At 45.3% G+C, this 21,038-nt stretch overlaps 1 protein-coding gene across 3 annotated transcripts in view; it reads left to right on the top strand.

Annotated features, from left to right (window-relative positions):
• The first annotated feature begins 562 nt into the window (after positions 1 to 562).
• The window catches only part of LOC147899954 (uncharacterized), a 153,800-nt gene continuing 133,324 nt past the window's right edge, over positions 563 to 21,038 (top strand). For all 3 annotated transcript variants that reach the window (XR_015541271.1, XM_087376529.1, XM_087376530.1), the window contains exons 1-3: positions 563 to 686; positions 806 to 853; positions 988 to 1,811. Coding sequence is in view for 2 of the 3 variants with exons in the window: in XM_087376529.1 (XP_087232655.1) it covers positions 1,071 to 1,811 (741 nt within the window). In the remaining variant the exon portion in view is untranslated. The remainder of the gene's footprint in view (positions 687 to 805; positions 854 to 987; positions 1,812 to 21,038) is intronic.

Genomic DNA, 21,038 nt, shown 5'->3' with positions numbered 1-21,038 from the left:
ATGAGTGTTAGGGATCCTTTTTTTTTACAATGAAAGGCGGTGAATGATAGTCGGGAGCCTTTTTTGAAAATGTTAAAGAGTAGTGTGTTTTGCCACAGCCAAATTCCCATTCCGAAACTGCAAAGATTGGATGGTGAATATGCATATTCCATCGACCTTGGCACTTGGCAAATTATGCACTTGGCAAAATGGAGTAGGGTTACAACTGATCGAACAGCACGAGATTTGACAACGTGGCGAAAAGAGTGAGGAAGAAGGTGAGTGGGGGATGCAGGGCGAAAAGTTGGGGGAGAGAGAAGGAGGAAGTTGGTTGGTGCATGCAGAGTCAAGATGCTCAATGGTGGAGATAGGGGTCAAAGTGGGAGAAAGAAAAGATATTACAATTCACACACACATGCATGTGTATATATGAATTGTGTGAAAGGGGGTTTTCTTGGGGTTCTATCAACTATGCAAGGACTGGTGTTGATTTGGCCCTGCTCCTCCCACCATTGCTACAATAACATTCAATTGTAAGCTCACACTGCATTTTGCTTAAATCTTGTTTTGGGCTCTAATTCATCATGGGTTGCCTCCAACCAGAGCAATTCTTTTCTCTGTGCTAACTTTAGGAGCTCAATTGTTGCAGGGGGAGTTTTTGTGGAGCTTCAACATTCGAGTTCATCTCTTTACTTATCATCTTGTCGGTAAAATTTGGAGCTCCATGCTTGCTTAAAGAGTTTTAGGAACTTCCCTCAGCTTCAACTAAAGCTCTATGCCTCGGTTTCAGGTAGAATGACCATTGATTGTTGCTTCTGTTTCGTAGATAGCTCAACGACAGAATGTGGGCACTTCCCCAATTCATCGAATGAAGGCAAGTTCCGATGAAAGAGAGCGTTTTCTCGCGATTTGATATTCGTCTTTTTGAGCACACGTTTTGGAGCTGAATTGTGCTATTTTGATGCTCCTCATTTTGCTTCTCCTCGTTATGGCGTCTGGATTGTGCAGGTGTACGCCAATTCATGATAGTAACGATTCGCTAACGCAATTCCTCTCTCCATCCCTGCGCATTGGTTGGACAGCCCAATAAGATGTCAGCTGGAACTCCATATCAAAACCTCCTTAACTTCCATTTCACGCATCGGTCCTCTCTTGATCCTTCTTGTCCCTTTAGTCTTTCTCTAACCAATTTGTCATGCGCAACCTCCGGCACTTCCCTGGGACTATGCAGCAATCCCTCCCAATCTCGAAGGCTTAGGCTGCAAACTTTGTGTCAGGTCCTGAAAAAGAATACAGGTGCTGTCGATGCACGCCCCACGAAGCTGACAAGTGATCCACAGACTATTATAGAATTTGACAATGAGTCCGATGAATCACATACAATCATAAAGATTAGTGCACCTGGAAGGACGGGTCTTTTACAGGCGGTAATTAACGCATTGAAGGATCTCGGATTAAACATTACGAAAGCAACCGTCGACTATGAAAATGGTGTGCTTTGTGAGAAGTTTTGGGTGCAGAGTTTTACGGGCTCAAAAGTTCACGATACGAAAGATCTTCAAAATGTTCAGAGGGCGCTTTTTAATACACTAGAGGAGCCCATTACTGTGAAAGAGGGAGACATGAAGCGACTTCCGCCGAAGCTGTATACGAAACGCGAGGTGACACCAGAAGAGTCGTATGAATTCAGAAGGCGGACAGATCTTCTCTATCGGCTTATGGATCAGTATTTAAAGAACGACGTCCTTTCTATTCAAAAGAGCATCGTCGATCACGTTGAGTATACTGTCGCCAGGTCACGGTTCAGATTCGACGATTTTGAAGCTTACCAGGTATTCATCCATCCTAAGAGTTCCGAGGGATTCATTACGTCAACTGTCTCGAGGCTTGTGGTCCACCTTTTTAAGCATATGATCTTGCTTTCATCATAGCACATGCAGATCTTTACCATTGTAGTATTTGTGGCCTAAGGCACATTCAATTCATGCAAGGACTGAGTCTTCCAATTTTGGGACCAATGAGATGGCTGATTGATATCTTGTGAGGCTTGCTGATATGCTCATAACCAAAAGTTTACATGCAAGACCATGACGACACCCTTCGCCAGTTCTTTGTGACAGATTTTAAGCTTGCAGCAGTGGGAATAGAAAATCTAATTAGAGTGTAGTTTAGCAATAATTGCTAACATGAGAGAGAGAGAGAGAGAGAGGATGATGATGATGATGAAGATGATTGTGTTGATGTCCACTGGCCTAATACGACCAAAAAAGCATTACAAACGTAGCAAAATGTGCCAAGTGATGTATGAGCACCCCTAGTGGTTACTGTTAGACCTGGGCGATGTATGTGCCCATAGATTTGTATGACCTTGGCTGCTGAAGGACATGAACAATGGGGCAAAATCTGGAGGATGTTGTGCACTCCAGAATGGGGCATGTTGCTCATAATACAGATAACAGAGGGAGAACGAGAGAGATATGATATGATATGATTTTAATAAAGTTCGCTTAAGACTTTTCAGGATCTATGGGACGGGTAACCGCTATTAATTAATAGTGGTTTTTTTGGAAAAAATATTGAGAAGAAATCTTGACATAGCTTGTCATGTGGTGAGTATTTGCCTTGCCAGCTGTTGTGCTAGTCTTTCTTGCGGTGTCCCAAAATTGCCTTTATGTATCCTCCCAGCTGTTTGGCTGATTTGTTCCAAGAGAGTTTTTAGGCTGCTGTCTTTTTCCCTGATGCATGCAAAGACTCGACACTGTAGGAGCACGTGTTGTTCATTTTCTATTTCCCCTGTCGGGCAGATTTTGCAGAATCTCATGCCCTTTGGGACCCTGGGCCCTTTCCCACCTGCCCTGGTCCTGATTTTGCAGATTAAATGTCTTTTGAACATCCATATATGCTCCCCAAGGTATTTTTGCATTTCATATCTGTCCATGGGGTTGATTTCGTGTTTATCTGTAAAGCTGTGTTTTTGTCCCCGGGTCTTGCCATAATTTCTATATCATTTTCTGTGTGATCAGATTTTGGATTTCTCCCATAGCTTTTGGGATATCCGCAGCCTGTATGCCCCATAGCTTCATCCATTGTTTCTAATATCATTTTCTGTGTGATCAGATTTTGGATTTCTCCCGTAGCTTTTGGGATATCCGCAGCCTGTATGCCCCATAGCTCCATCCATTTCTCCCCCTCCCTGTGCTATCCGGTGGTTTTTGTGCCTGCTTTGCTTTGCGTGGGGTCCTACTTGCATTCATTTTCTTCAGCTTGTTGAGGTATACTATGTATTGAAATAGTGCTTCCCCCTCAATAGATACCATACGAGCTTCAGTGAGCAGAATGGGGTAGGGTGTATTTTGGCTCCTAGTTCTTCTATGAGAAGAAAATTTCCCAATTCCATAGGTGTGCTTTCCTGCACTTATTTTGAAAGCTTTATGGTTTTCAAACCTCCCATTATTCTCCTTTCCACGCATGCATTCCACTTGTTGTCCTCAATTCCAGCTCGAGGTGTTTGTATGAGGCCACTGCTTCCAAAGGCTCCCCTTGGAGTGTATAGGACATGTTTTTTTGAAGTTGTGATTACCATCACTTTGTTTCAGCTGCGTTGACCATCATGCTGGACTATCTACAAAAGCTGCCCAATGCATCCCCTTGGAGTCTATAGGACATTTGTTTTTTTGAAGTTGTGATTACCATCACTTTTGTTTCGGCTGCGTTGACTATCATGCTGGACTATCTACAAAAGCTGCCCAATGCATCCAGGGGTGCATGCATGTCCCTCTGGTCTTTTGCAAAGAGTACTACGTGGTCTGCATAATGAGCAATGTAGACCTGGGGACAGAGTGTTTATTGTTGCTTTGTGGATTTCTACAAAGCTTTCGACATAGTGCCAAGGGCTCGACTCATCAGACATCTGCAGGAGTTGGAGTACGATCAGGAGATCACTTGGGGCAGTCATGGCACTCTATGAGAGAGTCTTGGGTAGGTTTCTAACAGGTCCACGGTGGATAGAGGAGATTATGAGTATTATTGGGGTCAAACAAGGTTGTCCATTATCACAAACCTTGTTTGGCCTCTATATAGACGACCTTAAGGCTTTCATTGGGACGATAGGGGGCCGAGCTGTTCTCTAGCTGAATCCCTGCTCCAGATTCTCCTATACGTAGATGACATTGTCCTACTCTCCTCAGCAAAGGGACCCCAACAACACTTGAATGCACTCCATACTTTCTGCTAGACACATGATTTGAAGGTCAACCTCAGTAAAACCAAGGTCATGATCTTCAGACTTAAATACATCTCGGGCAGTCATGCACAGAGAGCACTTTACGCTAGACAGTTTACTAGTGGAGGTGGTTGCAGCCTATACATACTTGCGGGTTCTTTTCTCTAACCCGATCTTCATGATGCTTCCAACATTGCAAGCCCAATTGAGCAGGGGATACCCCACACTTTCTAGACTTGAGTGGTAGTGCTTTCACTCTTATTTCCAAGATCCCCGGACCAAGACTCTTCTATTTGATTCTTTGGTCCTCTTGTATGGCAGCCCTTGTTGGGGACCAGATAGGTTGGGCTCAAGTTGACAGGCTTCAGGTTCTCATGCTTTCACAGATGATCTGTAGTAAGCCTTTAGTCCCACATCTGTTAGTCCTAGCTGAGTTCAAAGCATCCCGCTACAGCTTGATGCAGCGTTCTAGGTCATCACACATCTCTACCACATTAGGGAGTATGGATCTTGCACTATAGGGCAACGCAGGCTACCGTGGCTGGCCCTATCCTCATCCATGGCTTTGGCAGCTGACCAAAGTTGCGTGCTGAAACGGAATTTCCGGCCTGAGCCGAAACGGCAATATTGTATAGTTTATGAGTGAAAATAAATTTTTAATAAATGATACAATTTTTAATATAGGGCTTAAAGTGACAAATTATGCTACTTAGCATTAAGACATGACTTATGCAGCATGCTTGAACATCTACGATTCTATGATCTATTAGTCATAAATGATGATTCAAGAATCAACAACAACAATTTGACACAAAACACAAGTTGCAACTACATAAGTAAAAAATATCCATAGTATCTACTATTATCCAGATTCATGAACCATGTGACCTATCAATGCCAGAAAAATAAGAGCACCCATAGTAGCATCCATGATCATGAATTATGTTAAAAAAAAGGCAGCCAGCTGCCAAAGTAAACTCAGTTTAGTATCTGTCACGAGGACGTGAAATTATGGGACTCTTGATTTGCGACTCTCGTAATTTGCGCGTGACTGCCTTGAGCCTCTCGGACGCGAGGGTCCGGCCAAGGGGTGGGACTTGGGGAATTAAAATTCCTAGTGGGCCCTTGGAAATAGTGAATGTGCGCCCAGTTACTAGGGCCAAAGTGTGCAACAGGGGGCACAAAAGAGTGGTGCAATTTAAAAAACATTGCTTTTTGGAGCCTAGGGCTTTAAAAGGGGGGGGAAGCCCTTCTTTTAGATGCAGTTGGCCAAATCAGTTCCAGAGGAGCCAAATCATTAGTTTGGAGCTCCCAGAGCTTGCCAGGTGCTGCTAGAGTCAAATCGCTTTTTACCAGGTGATCCAGAGCCTACCAGGGAAATTCGTTTTTACCCAGGGGCCAGTTTCAGGTGATCTAGAGCCCGCTTGGGAAATTCATTTTTACCCAGGGGCCAGTTTCAGGTGATCCAAAGCCTGTCAGGGAAATTTGTTTTTACCCAGGGGCCAGTCCCAGGTGATCCAGGGCCTGTGCCAGAGCAAATCGCAATTGATCCAGGAGTCTGTTGCAGGTGGCGATTTCTGCTAGGGTGTCTGTTCCAGTTTGCGTTTAGCTTTTGGGCTCTTCCACGCTATTCCAGGTGCCTGCGATTAGTTCTAGGGATGTTCCAGGAGCTCTGGACTTGACCAGGCTGCTCCGAGTGAATTGCGACTTGCTTTTTTAGGATTTCAGGCTCTGCAAGAGATTTCGACCTGATTATCTGGAGCTTTCTGGGTGTTGTGGCTGGTTTTGGTATCTTTCCAAGCGTGGGTGTTCTATTCTAAGGTGCTTCTGGGCTGTGCCAGGGCGGAATCAGCTTTTCTCTATAGGATCTTGGGTTTTCCAGCCCCGGTGACCTAGCTCTGTGGATACTGGATAGAAGGAGGCTTGCTTTTTTGGCATGCTTTTGCCGTTCCCTGATTGGTTGCTGGCTAGTTATTGCGTTTGGGTTTCTTTCCTCACGAAGAAGGGTTGATTTATGCTGTTGGGCAGTGGCCAGGGAGGCTATAGATTGAGGCAACCCGCTGGGAAGTGTTGGTTGTTTTGATTGCACGAGAGTTCAGCTGTTGAGGGCTTTGTCTTGTAGTTGTTCAGCCGTGTTGGCTGGTTGGGCACTTGGATGTGCGATTGCAAGAGTGGTTCAAACAGTGGATGCTATTGGGGTCTCTGTTGCATGCTTTGGTTGGCTGAGGATACAGGATTGCCTAGGGATTGGATACTGTTCACTGCTTGAAGTTGAGTGGGTGGACTGGACGGGAAGTCTGAGGGCGTTGGTTTGCCTGTGGAGCAGCTTCCCAGAGACCTTTGTAATCAGCCTCTTGGCTTCAAATGAATGTTAAATAAATACTGCAAGGGGCGCTAGCATTTGGGGCCAATCGGTGTCTTTGTTTCTGAGTAGGAGCGCTCTAGCTCCCCTGTGATTTGTGGTGTGTTGCAAATTTGTTTGTCTATTTACTGTATATGCTGTATTTACGTGGATCCTACCACCCTTTACGTTGTTGAGGCTGGTTTCAGTGGTTCCATTGCCGGGATCCACCTAACTTCTTCAAGAGGGGAGCCTGTGGTTGGCTTGGTGCAAGTCCAGCAGACTAGGTGAAGAAGACAACATACTATTCAATAAACATGTCACACAGGGAGAGATCCGTGAGCCTTACTGAGGAGGAAGAGCAGATGTCTGAGTCTCTTGGTGGTGATCAGAGTACAGGAGAGGAGACCCCGCATGTTGCAGAGCATCAGGATGATCGGAGGGATGAGGAGGATGTGGAACTATTCAAGGCACAGATGCAGAGTTTTATGAGTGCTTTCACGCAGTCCACACAGGATCGTCGCTTCCAGAAGATGATGAACTCAGATGTGCAGTGGAAGAAAAGGAAGCCTGATGATGGGGATAGGGATGTTGAAGCTAATAAGCGACCACATGTCACTTTTCAGGATCAGCCCTCTCAAATCCCCTATGGTCAGCAGCAGTCTAACACGATTCCGGGACCGACTCAAGGTAATAATTCTCAGTCCATGGTTTCCGGACAGCAAGGAGTTTTGGCAAACCCGGTTCAGCCAGGTTATTTTGGTGGTGGTTCAGTGTTTCAGGCTATGGTCAGCCCACAAGCTCAATTTTTGGGTATGCCTGCTAGCCAAACAGTTGGGTTTCAACCTAGTTTACAGCCCATGGGACAGAATATGATGTATGCAAATGTTGGAGCAGCCCCAGGGATGCAAACAGGTATGCCTAATGCAGCAACAGGTAACCTTGCTTTGGGAAATATGCAAAATTCGGGTGCTGGTCTGAATAGTACAGCTTTTTGTAATGCTGGTAGTGTGGGGGATAGAGTGAATGCTGCCGTCCCTTTTTCCCAGGCTTCTGTTTATGACAATTTGGCACCTCAAGGGAAGTTGAAGGATGACCGGCTTGTTCCTTTCACTGAGCAGGTTGAGAAATATTGTTGCGGGCTGCCAAAGGAGTTGAGAGACTATTGCACGAAGACCCAAGTTTCTAATATGTCTCAGCTTATCGAGAATGCTAGCACAGTTTATGCTTTGATGCAGGGGAAGACTTTGGGGTTCAAAGGTGGACAGAAGCAGGAAGCTAAGAAAGATGACACAGATAAGAAAGCTGGGTTCCGATTTCCCAAAATAAAAAAAGAAGGCCAATCGTCAAAAGGATGAGCGTAATCGCTTGTCTCCAAAGGAACGACGCGCTTTACATGAAGCTGGCAAGTGTTTTATTTGCAAAGAGGAGGGACATCGGTCCAGAGATTGTCCCAACCGTAAGAGGAAGCCGGCTAGTGACACGGATGAGCCATGGAATGTTCTGAAGGGCAAGAGTTCCTAATTCCACAATGGGTTGTTTACGGCTGGTTTTGTATAGCGCGGTATACAGGTACTTGTAAAAAGAATTTTGTATGGTAGAGTCTGCCACTCTTTTTGGCATCCGATTCTTGATGATGTATACGGTTTGCAGGATGGTGTTTTCCCTGCTACTTTTGGATGCTCTTTTGTCATGAGGTTTTGACAAAATGAGATCACTATTTTTGTCATGAGGTTTCAACAAAAATAAGAATGCTATTTTTGCCATGAGGTTTCGGTAAAATATGCATGTTATTCTTGTCATGAGGATTCGACAAGATGGGAATGCTCTTTTTTGTCATGTGGTTTCGACAAAAAGAGAATGGATTCCCCTAGACCTTGGTTCCAGATGTGCAGTTCCTAGAAGTGATCTATGTCGTGCATCGTTGGCCGTGATGTACGTGGTGTACTAGTCACATTGGGTGTACTAGTCGCTTGGTTTGCAATGCTATACGTATTTGTTATCTGCAGCTCTACAAATCGTATATGCATTGTTGGTGATCTCTTGGCGGCATGGTTGGCTGTCCACTCAGATTTGGATTTGATATCTCAGGTACTTCGGATGTTCATGATGTACCACTAGTGTGGGTGTGAAGAGATGGCCATAGGTAGGTAAAGCATGCATGAACTATCCGTGGGAAGTACAGTTTGAGTATTTGTGTGCATGCATTAAGTGTTTACATATGCTCATGATGTACCACTGGCAGTGGGTCCTTAGGGATGGCCATACGTGAGGTGGATCGGACATCATGGGGAGCATATCGATTGTGAATGCATGTATGTGGAATGTTTGCTTGTCTTTTGCCTAATAAACATTGTAGTGTTTCCATTTGGTTTTCTTTTTGTTTTGCTTTGCAGGCAATCAAGGATGTTTGCCTTCTTTCAAGAGGGGGGTCTGTCACGAGGACGTGAAATTATGGGACTCTTGATTTGCGACTCTCATAATTTACGCATGACTGCCTTGAGTCTCTGGGGCGCGAGGGTCCAGCCATGGGGTGGGACTTGGGGAATTAAAATTCCTAGTGGACCCTTGGAAATAGTGAATGTGCGCCCAGTTACTAGGCAATTAATTCCTAGGGCCAAAGTGTGCAACAGGGGGCCCAAAAGAGTGGTGCAATTTAAATAACATTGCTTTTTGGAGCCTAGGGCTTAAAAAGGGGGGAGGAAGCCCTTCTTTTAGCTGCAGTTGGCCGAAGGAGCCAGATCATCAATTTGGAGCTCCCAGAGCCTGCCAGTTGATTCAGAGCCTGCTAGGGAAATTCGTTTTTACCCAGGGGCCAGTTTCAGGTGATCCAAAGCCCATCTGGGAAATTCGTTTGTACCCAAGGGCCAGTTTCAGGTGATCGAGAGCCTGCTAGAGAAATTCGTTTTTACCCAGGGGCCAATTTCAGGTGATCCAAAGCCTGCTAGGGAAATTTGTTTTTACTCAGGGGCCAGTTCCAGATGATCCAGGGCCTGCTAGAGCAAATCGCAATTGATCCAAGTGTCGGTTGCAGGTGGCGATTTCTACTAGGGTGTCTGTTTCAGTTTGCGATTTGCTTTTGGGCTCTTTTAGGCTGTTCCAGGTGCCTGCGATTGGTTCTAGGGTTGTTCCAGGAGTTTTCGACTCGACCAGGCTGCTCCGGGTGAACTGCGACTTGCTTTTTCAGGATTTCAGGCTCTGCAAGAGATTTCGACTTGATTATCTGGAGCTTTCTGGGTGTTGTGGCTGGTTTTGGTATCTTTCCAAGCGTGGGTGTTCTATTCTAGGCTGCTTCTGGGTTGTGCCAGGGCGGAATCAGCTTTTCTCTGCAGGATCTTGGGTTTTCTAGCCCCGGTGACCTGATACTGAATAGAAGGAGGCTTGCTTTTTTGGCATGCTTTTGCCGTCCCCTGATTGGTTGCTAGCTAGTTATTGCGTTTGGGTTTCTTTTCTCGCGAAGAAGGGTTGATTTATGCTATTGGGCAGTGGCTAGGGAGGCTATAGATTGAGGCAACCTGCTGGGAAGTGTTTGGTTGTTTTGATTGCACGAGAGTTCAGCTGTTGAGGGCTTTGTCTTGCAGTTGTTCAGCCGTGTTGGCTGGTTGGGCACTTGGATGTGCGATTGCAGGAGTGGTTCAGAGAGTGGATGCTATTGGGGTCTCTGTTGCATGCTTTGGTTGGCTGAGGATATAGGATTGCCTAGGAATTGGATGCCGTTCACCGTTTGAAGTTGAGCAGGGAATTGCAGGGTGGGCTGGACAGGAAGTCTAAGGGCGTTGGTTTGCCTGTGGAGCAGCTTCCCAGAGACCTTTGTAATCAGCCTCTTTGCTTCAAATGAATGTTAAATAAATACCGCAAGGGGCGCCAAGGTTTGGGGCCAATCGTTGTCTTTGTTTCTGAGTAGGAGCGCTCTAGCTCCCCTGTGATTTGTGGTGTGTTGCAAATTTGTTTGTCTATTTATTGTATATGCTGTATTTACGTGGATCCTACCACCCTTTATGTTGTTGAGGCTGGTTTCAATATCAATGATCGTAAAAAAAGAAATAACATAGTCTAGGATGCATGTGAAGTGACCCTAGGGGGCCTAATCTAGTAGTACTAGGCTAGCACTGTCCAACTCAAGGTACAATACTAGTATCATCTGCATAATATGCATCACCCATCAACTCGTCATCCTCTGGATCGTTAGACGAGTCATGGGTGTCACTATTACCCAGTCTTTTATATCTATAGATTTAAAGAGAAATTAGGTGCGGGAGATAATTTAGTCTGTGAGAACGAACTTGTACGACTTGAGGACCTAACCACTTATATGCCCCATGAACTCGAATCAGTACAAGCGTAGGAATTGGGTTGTTCCAGAGATGAAGGCTAAATGGAAGGATCGCTCAGAGCATGGTAGTACTTGGGAAAGTATTGACTCTTTCCGAGCCAATTCCTAGAGTTTGTGTCTTAGGTCTTCTTTAAATAAGGGGGGAAGAATGTTACGTCTTCATTTGGACAAAATGTGGGAGGTTAGGTTAATTGAGGATCATGTAACCTAACCCTGAGACAATTAGGACATGAAGTACCTTTGGTACAATTAGGTAGCTTTAGGGTTGATACACCTAGGACACCCTATGCCTATATAAGTGTAAGCATTTGCTCATTTGGGACATACTTAGGAGTGGGACTTCTTGAGAAGACCCAACTAGGATGGAGCCCATCCATGCCTATGATTCCCTAACGGCATCAGAGCCCACTCTGTGTCTGAAAGGTCGACTCCCCACCAAGGGCTACCGTACATGCCTGCTGAGCGGACCAAAGAATCAAAAAGGAGAGACTTGGTCCGCGGGTCCTGGAAGTGGGAGTGGTAGCACTGTCGCTCCAGCTTGGCAAGAGCGACGTATCCCCGGCTGATCCTGGCCTGCATGGCCGAGCGCATCGTGAAGATCGGGCCTGAGAAGACAATGCCCAAGTATGTGTAAGAGTCAACTATCTCAACAGGGTTGCCGGCGAAGAGGAACTGCTCTCGGTGCATAGCGGGTCTGGAAGTGTTGAAGATCATCACCTTAGAGAGAGTGTATCCCAGCTTATTGACTCACATGGGGTTTTACAGACAGATCCAGATGATGTCATGCGCATAGCTTCAGATTTTTATGCCACCCTTGTTACTGCAGATCCTGACACACGGGATAGAGAGGATGCTAGACAGGTTATTTGGCAGAGCATCCCCTTGGTGGTGAAACCGGATATGCATGTTTTGCTTGATGCACCTTTCACCAACACAGAATTCAGGACTGCACTTTCAGTCCTTCACAAGGGCAAGTGCCCAAGTTCGGATGGCCTCACCCCTTCTTTTTTCATTTGGAGACTACATTACGTCAGCTTTGCAGGGCATTTGGGACTCTGGCGAGATGCCCGAGACGCTCACAGAGGGTCTCATCCACCTTATCCCGAAAGGAGGTTGCAGAAATTTAGTGTCCCAGTGGAGGCCTATCACACTTTTGGAGACATGTTACAAGATTCTAGCCAAGGCAATCAGCCTCCGATTGCATCCCCTTCTCCCAAATCTTATTCATGACACTCAGACGGGATTTGTGCATGGCAGAAGTATTTTTGATAACATTTTCTCTTTTTGGGAAGCTTCAAAGTGGGCCATGCAGAGCGGCCAAAATCTAGCCATTCTACTCTTGGATTTTGAGAAAGCTTATGACAGAGCATATTAGGGTTTTTTGGAGGGCACCCTTCTACGTTTTGGCTTTACTGATGCTTGGATTAGAGGTGTTTCCTCTTGTACAGATCAGCCCACAGCCAGGTACTTATTGGTGGGGTAAGGGGTGAGAGATTTCAGATTTCCGGATGAGTCCGTCAGGGATGCTCCCTTGCTCCTTTTCTTTTTTTGTTTGTGGCTGAAGCTATGAGTATCTATGTTAGATCTCAAGCTGATCTTTGGGTTGAGACAGAAGGGAAGAGGAGCTACTTGACAGTGAGTTGGCAGATGACACAACAGTTTACTTGGATGCCACACCACAGATGCTCACTTCTTTTAGGACAGCATTGGATTTATTTTGCTTGGTGGCGGGGGCGCAGATAAATTGGCATAAATCCAATGGCTTTTGGATCAGTGATGAGGATACTCCAGTTTGAGGGCTTGACATAGGATTCACTTGGGTTCAGAGGGGTGTGCCTGTCAGGTCGGCTTGGATATTTCTTCCACGCAGCAGTTTGCTCCTGTGTTGGAGAGCATCAGGAGGAAGCTCCTTTTTGCAGCCAAGTTGGATCTTGCCTCTAGAGTTGTGGTGGTCAACTGTCAACCAGGTCCTCTCGGCCACGGCTTGGTTTGTTTGTTCATGCTGGTGCCGTTCTAGGGACTGCATCACTCAGCTCAGGAGACCCCGATCATAAATTTTCTTTGGAGTGGGCTTGATGGCACAGCAGATGCGTTAGCCAGGGTGGCTTGGGAGACCCTCATCCTCCCTACCCAGGAAGGGGGTCTCAATATTATTGATCCAAATTTATAGTGTAGAGCTTTACTCTGCAAGATGGTGGTGCGGGGACTTATGCCAGGGCAGGAGCTGTGGAAGGCATTTCTTATTAGCAGCATACAGACGTGCACACCTTCTTCAGGAGGAGACTGGATGAGCAGTATTAGGTGGATTTTCACGACAGCACACCTCAGATCACCTTCGTCCCCTCTCATGGTTGCCATACTGAAAGCATGGGCCAGTTTCAAGAGCACTCTTCGACGGATTCCTCCTTCCTGTCGTGAAGAGATTGATAGGCAACTGATCATGTGGAATGACAGTATATTAGATGATCATGGCAGACCACTTGGTGCCTCACTCTACATGCAGTGATCCAGGTGGGAGAGGGAACCCGCATCATCTTTGGGGTCATGGAAAGCTTTCCGCAGGCTTCTAGAGGAGACCAAATCTCAGTTGACAGGACATCTCAGAGGGAGTGCAGGGAGGATCTTGCAGATTGAGGCAGCCCTTCAGCGGATTGGGTAGACACAGATGATATGCCACTCACTTGCTTTACTTGGGCAGGTACTTTTACGAGAGGCGGTGTTCCTCTTCAGGTTTTGGCCTTTCGAGATGCACATGAGGATGCTTTAGTTTTTAGTGTGCATGATGGTGGTAGATTGCTCAGGTCCACAGAGGACATCTTGCTTGAGTTTTCTTTTTAGCCTATCAGGGTTGTAGGGCTTTTGGTGCAGGAATCAGATTCAGAGTGGTTCCTCGACCCAGACCCCTGGCTACTCTCCACCGGATCTTGGAGGCTTTGGCTCTACAGGGGAGTTCCCATTAGGTATTTGCAGTGGGACCCTGGAGAGTGGGAGTGGATTGACGCAGGGCATCGAGAGAAGAGCATCCCCTTCTTTTGTTACACGGTCAGTAATGCCAGGAGATTCCAGCTCAGTAGTAGAGGTTTGAGACCTTCCAGAGTTCCTCATTGGGAGACATTTGATATCACTGCGGATTTGCAGAGGTGCTTCTGGAAGAGACTCTGAAAATCCCACAGGAATAGAAAGATCACTCTCTTCTTTTGGCTTTCTATCCATGGTGGGATTGCAGTGAACCTTTGGAGATCCAGGTTCGGAGCCCAACCCTACTTGCCCTCGTTGCCTCTCTGCTTTGGAGACTATTCAGCATTGCTTATGGGATTGCAGACAGGCGAGGATGATTTGGATGGGGGTAGCCAAGATTTTCAGTCACTTTGCCCACTCCCCATTCTTTATGACATGGGGCTAAGTGGCTTGGCTTTCTCTTACAAAGCCTCAGGTATTCTATGAGAGACTTGACTCCTATCGGGCCATTTTGATTCGACGTCTTCAGGTTGAGTCCTGTTCGTTGGATGTGATACCACACCTTCCTTTTGTAGCTGTACATGCCTCTGTGGATACCTCTTGGGAGATTCTAGCGAGCATAGCATCCTGGCATATCTGGAGAGCCAGATGCACAGAGGCATTGGAGGGAACTCAGGTTCATTCCTCGCACACATTGGCTAGTATCTGGATAGACACCGTACATACTTTGATGGCCGTATGGACGAGTATGCAGGGAGACCGCGCAGCCTCAGCTAGGAGGGCTTCTTTCTTCAGGGAATGGAAGGATTCTTCTTTCTTCTCTGAGACTTCTACAGGGTTGAGGTGGCACTTTCAGCCTCGGCCTATTTTCCACCTCACTTCGAGGGGGTTTATTTATCCTCATGATTTCATGATGTATTCCGCTTAGAGCTTGCTCTCGCGGGTTTTTTCTCTTAATAGAAGTCTATTTCTTGAAAAAAACAAAAACAAAAACAGGGACTCCGATGTACATATGACTAAGAATTATCCAAGAAAATAACCACCAGAAGCCCCTCGCCTGGTACCAAGTGGAGAAAGCCGCATAAATGGTCTTGGTCACAATTATCTCTGAAACACAGGAAACTCAGATTCCACCCGTTAGGTTTAATATAGAAACCTTAGACTCTGGACCACATAGCCCACAACAGTGTTTTCAACCTAAACGAGGTTAGAACCTTTGAATTGAAGGGAACATGTTCAGTATAAATAAAATCAGTTTTAGAAAGCCCTATGAGTTAAAAAAGTTAAAAATCAAATCTGGAAATCACTTTCCGGTAGCCTGAAAGACCAAAAACGGGACCGAATGCGAGAAAAACAGCATGTAAAAGAAAGTGTAGTGATTGATAAAAGTGAAATAAGAGAAGAATACTTGCCCCGTGACTCGTCTTGGGCACTGGAAAGGAAGAAAGGTAGGCTGAAGAACAGATTCCAGCAATTCATCAAGTTGGACAGCAAGAGGATGGCTAGGAAGACATCAGTAGGGAGAGGGTGCAAATTTGCAGAGAGAGCAATTGTGACTGCTTAGAAGAGCCCAAACTTCATATAGGCCTTGGGTGAAAGTAGAAAATGTTGAAATGGAAGCGAGAGGATGTGAGAATGGAGCTGAAGCAAGCTGGAATGAAATTGCAGCAACGACAATGAACTACAAAGCTAGGGTAGTCATAGACATGTAACCTGTGTGGTGACTAACTCAACCAAGGCAACAAAGTTTTTGACCACATTGCAAACTTCAGACTTCTGCTTAAGAGCAAAGACCCAGGTAAAACATGTGAAGTTATCTATGAATGTAATATAATAAAGATGACCTCCAAGAGACAGAGTGTGCATGGGTCCACAAACATCAGTATGAACGAGCTGTAATTTTCTTGTAGCCTCGACTGCACCATCCTTGGAAAGGAAAAACGATGCATTTCACCCAAAATACAGCTCTCACATATTTTGTTTGGAGGAGTCTCCAAACGAGGCAAGGCATCAACCATATTAAGCTTTTGCAATAACATAAGGCTGCCATAATTTACATGCCCAAACCTGGCATGTCATAACTGTGCATCTTGCATGGCAGAGGTAGAAGCCACAAAAGCTGAATATGCTCTTTCCTCATAGGCATTAGGCTGGAATGACCTATGGCATAATGTACCGTTGAAAACCAAGGCATAATTTCTCTGCTTGTCACGGACCGGACATCTGTCATTCTCAAAGAGTACTTCATAACCTCTTTGAGAGACAGAAGAGACAGAAAGTAAATTCTTTTTAATCCTAGGAACATACAAAACATCCTGGATGCAAAGATTGTACCATCCACTGTTGTGAGTGAAATTTTCCCAATCCCTTTAACTCGATAAGAAGAATAATTGGCACATGAAATTGTTTTGCCAATCGGTGCAGTGGATAACTTATCAAAGAAAGATTTATTTAACATGATATGGCGGGAAGTAGTGCTATCAAAGTACCATGTGTTAGCTGTCTCATTCATGCTGAAAATACGTGACTCCCAAGAAGCATCATAGCTGCAAGTAAAGAAGGCCGAATCATGCTCAACAAAATGAGCATAAGTATCCTTAGAACCTGCATGATGAGCTGAGCCTGAAACTGCCATACCAGACTCTTTCTTCTTCTCTTTTGCAAGCCTCTTGGGACATTCACTGATGTAATGACCAAGCTTTTTGCAATAATGGCACTTGCCTTTCTTGAAAGGCTTTTAGGCATCCTTTTTATCTTTCCCATCTGCATGTGCATGTGCATGTCTAGAACCATTGCTAGAGGCATGAGAAAACTGTGTAGACATAGTAAATGCCATCATCATACATATCGCCATAGTCATCATTATCATAAAAGATGTAATATGATCCACGAGAGAGAGAGAGAGAGAGAGAGAGAGAGAGAGAGAGTATTAAAGTCTTCGAAAGATGGAACGGTGTTTGAAACTGAAAGAACTTGATAAAATGAGCGGATAGGGTGGAGAGAGAGAGAGAGAGAGAGTATTAAAGTCTTCGAAAGATGAAACGGTGTTTGAAACTGAAAGAACTTGATAAAATGAGCGGATAGGGTGGAGCCTCTAAGCGGGCATCAACACCAAGACGAATACAACATATCCGTAATCATAGGGATACCAATACATAAGAAATCCATGAAGAGGCTGTGATGTGGCATCACTGTGATGATCATCCAAAAGCTGGCAGAGGGGGCAAGCATACGTGGAAACTTGGTGATGTGCAAGGTTGACAATGGTTGACATGTCATTAGGAAAAAAGGGAGCTCATTTTGGGGCCTTTTAGAAGAGAGAGAAAATAGGCTCTCAACCAATCAGGAGTGGGCCAACGTAACGTTGAAAATTCAACAAAAGAAGATGAAAATAAGAAAAAGAAATAGTACTATATGTTCGTAGCAGCATGTCACATTAATGAGGTAATCTAATTTGAATCTTTAAAAAATTTATTTTCTGTGCAGAATTTGGTGATTCTGACACCGCAGACGCGTCCGGAACGGCCCAAAACCCCAAGAACGGCACTGGAAACGCTGGAATCGGACATCCGGAGGCCCGGAAATGGCCAAAAAAGGCCGAAAAGTGAGATTTGCAGAAAAACGCGATTTACCTCAAATATTACAGTCTTCTTACTACTCGTCGTTTCACACGTAGTAAATCTCTCCACGTCGCAGGTAATTATCACGGGCGATGGCTTTCTGTTTATTCCTCCCAGCCAACACTCCGGGATCTGATGCGTCATATATTTCATATATCCATCGTTGTTTTTTTTCATCCTTATCCCTGAGACCCTCAATTCCCTAGATAGTTCCTGGCCACATGTCTTCATTTTAGGCCCCTTCTTAGATGCATCCTTTTTCACCCCTCTCTTGGAGTTCCTTTAAAAACAATTGCCCCTTGGTAATTTGCACATTTAGATGCACCTAGGCCCTAGCCCTATTAGAACTACCTAGTCAATGCCATTACGCCCTCACCTAGGATTCACTCTTGAACTCTGTCCTTCTGCTTCCATAGATTCACAGTGGAAGATGGGGAGGGTTTGGTTTTGAGTCAAACAACAAAATCGCGTTTTTCTGCAAATCTCACTTTTCGGCCTTTTTTGGCCGTTTCCGCGCCTCCGGATGTCCGATTCCAGCGTTTCCAGTGCCGTTCTTGGGGTTTTGGGCCGTTCCGGACGCGTCTGCGGTGTCAAAATCACCAAATTCTGCACAGAAAAGTGTTACTCTTATATGAACATTGAATGTAAAGCATGTGAAAGAATATATTTATTCCTTTTCACACTGACATTTCTCACGTAAGTATCCATATTTTCTTGCTTTTGTAGAGAGAGAAAAGAGAAAATAGTGAATTTCTTACAGGGCCCCAAAATGAGCTCCCTTTTTTCCTAATGGTAGTCCGCTGTGGTCTCCTAGCTATGGCCCTGCTTTGGATAAGCGCCACTGTCACCCTTGTCGGTTATGCCACTAGTCTGGTGAGTATGGAGGAAAGGTCTTCCAATCTAAAATGTACCTCAACCTGCTAGGGCGGGTTTGCTGTGTCTCTCTTTGGTTCTTCAGTCCGCCGTTCTCGTGAGGCTGCCTGGTCTGTGTTGTCTGGTTGGACAACTTAGTGATCATGCTCTGGGTACAGTCTGGTTGTATACCTTGATCTCATGTATGTGTCCTGAGCAAATGCTTCTTGTATCGGACGGCCTCATGAATGAAAGTGGCCAGGCATTGCTGATCTGGGTAAGACAAGAAACTAGATAAGGGTCCAAAGGCATCCCTGAAGAGAGAGTGATAGCAACCTTGGATCTCATAGTGTACAAGGCATCTAAAAGCAAAGTGCTCCTTCGACTTGATTTCCTATCGGTCACATAAAGTACATATGTGACTCTCTCTAGGTATGCCCTCAGCCCACCCCAGTCTCAAGACAAAGTCGATGTGAGGAAACACGGAATTGCTCGATTGTAAAATGGGGGAGGTGGATCCGTGTATATCCTTGTGGGTCGATGAAGCCCTCCTTTGAAATCCGCAAGCAGTGGTCCACGTATAAGCTAAGCTTCACAGAAAGCTTGTTGGGTGCCAACAAGGTTCCGAATATGCGTTGCTACAAGAGGTCCTCTAGGATAACCTGATTCATCTCGTGATATGTTTAAATGGAACATGAATGGGCATCGATGCTATATTGAAAGGGAGGTAATTTGTCCATGTGGAGCTCCAAACTCTCAAACCATCTGCATGTGTGTGCATGCATACCAACACCTTTGATCCCTCAACTGCCGAAACCATGGATGAAGATAGGGCCAGCCATAGTAATCTACGTCATCTTGTGGTACAAGAGCCATAATCTCTGATGCGGTAAAGATACATGATAACATAGAATGCTGTGTGTTGGCGATGCACCGAACTCAGCTAGGACTATCTGATGCAGGACTAAGGGCTTACTGCGGATCACAAGAGAACCTGAAGCCTCTCCACACAAACCCATTCTGTATTTGATAGTTTTGGCCCCCAACAAGTGCTACCATACATACCCACTGGGTGGATAGAGAGTCAAAGAGAAGAGAATTGGTCCATGCATCATGGAAATGAGAGTGAAAGCATTGCTTTTCAAGTCTAGCAAGCACGGTGTTCACGGGCTTGCATCACTGGTTGCATTGTGGAAATGGGCCAGAGTAAAGAATCCCCAAGTACACGATGCGACAATCTCACCGGTGATCCATCAGTGTTAAGTGATCTTTTTGCATGGCTGCCCGGGATGTATTGAAGGTCATGACCTTGGTTTCACTTAGGTTGACCTTCAAGTCATGTGTCTTGTAGAAAATATGTAGTGCATCCAAGTGTCAGAGGCCCTTTGTTGAGGATGAGAATAGGACCACATTATCTGCATATAGGAGGATTTGGATCAAGGATCTGGTGAGAGAGCAACCAGCTCCCCCTAGAATCCCAATGAAAGGCTCGAGCTCATCTATATAGAGGCCAAACAAGGTTGGTAATAATGAACGATCTTGTTTGACCCTGACAGTGTTCATAATCTCCTCTGTCCACCCTGCGCCTGTTCCGAACGCTGCTTGAGACACTCTCAAAAAGTGCTATAACCTTCTAGATGATCTCGTGATCATACCCCAGCTCTTGTAACCATGTGATGAGTCACGCTCTTAGCACTGTGTCAAAAGCTTTGTGGAGATCCACAAAGTAACGATAAATCCTCAGTCTCCATGCTCTAGCCTCCTCACTGCACCTTTGAGTGCAAGTATGTGATTTGAGTCCCGTGGTCAGTCTAGAAGGCCACCTATCCCACGGCTCTAAATCCATGAAGCTCTGCAAAATGGCTAACCTCTGTGTTGAGCGTTGATTCATAGAGAGAGAGAGATTATATATATGATCGCATTAAAGTCCTTTGGAGACCCTTCAAGTTCTATGGGATTGGTGACCACTATCAAGATGATAGTGGTTCATCACATCAAAAAATACGAGAAAACTTTATATATCACTTGCTATGCTATGCTGCAAGTACATGTTTAGCTAATCACTGCACCTTGTCGAGGACTTTGTTGTGGTGTCCTGGGATTCCTTTATGTAAACACCTAGCTGCTGGGCCGGCATCCCAAAGAGGGTTTTCAGGCTGGTGGCATTGCTGCTGTATTTTTCCCTGATGTGTTTGTTGCTCAGCAATGGAGGAGAGTATGCTCCTCATTTTCAATCTCCCCTATGGGACAAATTTTTTCTAGGGGATTCTGGGGGTCTTGTCCACCCACCCTTTTGCATCTCTAGTTCATGAGAGTTGGTCCTTTACAAATTAAATGCTGTTTGTCCTCCCCGAAATATCTTGCATTTCATACTTATCCATTTGGTTGATTTTTCATTTGTAGAATTCCATTTTCAGCCCTGGGGCTAGCCATAGTTTTTGTAGCATTTTCTGCATGACCAGATTTCTGCTTTCTTCTCCATCCTTTGGGATATCGGCAGCTGGTATTTCCCACAGTTCCATCCATTTAACCCCTTCTCTGTGCCACTTGAGACACTAGAGAGAGAGAGAGAGAGAGAGAGAGAGAGAGAGAGGCATTAGAGCCATGCTTTCCATGCTGCCCACCCTCATCTAGTGTTTAGACGATAATTAAGGAGTTGGTAGTTCATTGTTTTTTCCTATAAAGTTTTCCCTCATACTTGAGACTTTGTGGTCCATGTGGACATGCTTTGCT

Source organism: Dipteris shenzhenensis, chromosome 7 (genome assembly GCF_047967505.1).
Source record: "Dipteris shenzhenensis isolate YYH24624 ecotype China chromosome 7, Dip_SZ_1.0, whole genome shotgun sequence".
Taxonomy (NCBI): domain Eukaryota; kingdom Viridiplantae; phylum Streptophyta; class Polypodiopsida; order Gleicheniales; family Dipteridaceae; genus Dipteris; species Dipteris shenzhenensis.
The sequence above is the reverse complement of the archived record's forward strand: the minus strand, read 5'-3'. Positions and strand labels throughout refer to the sequence as shown.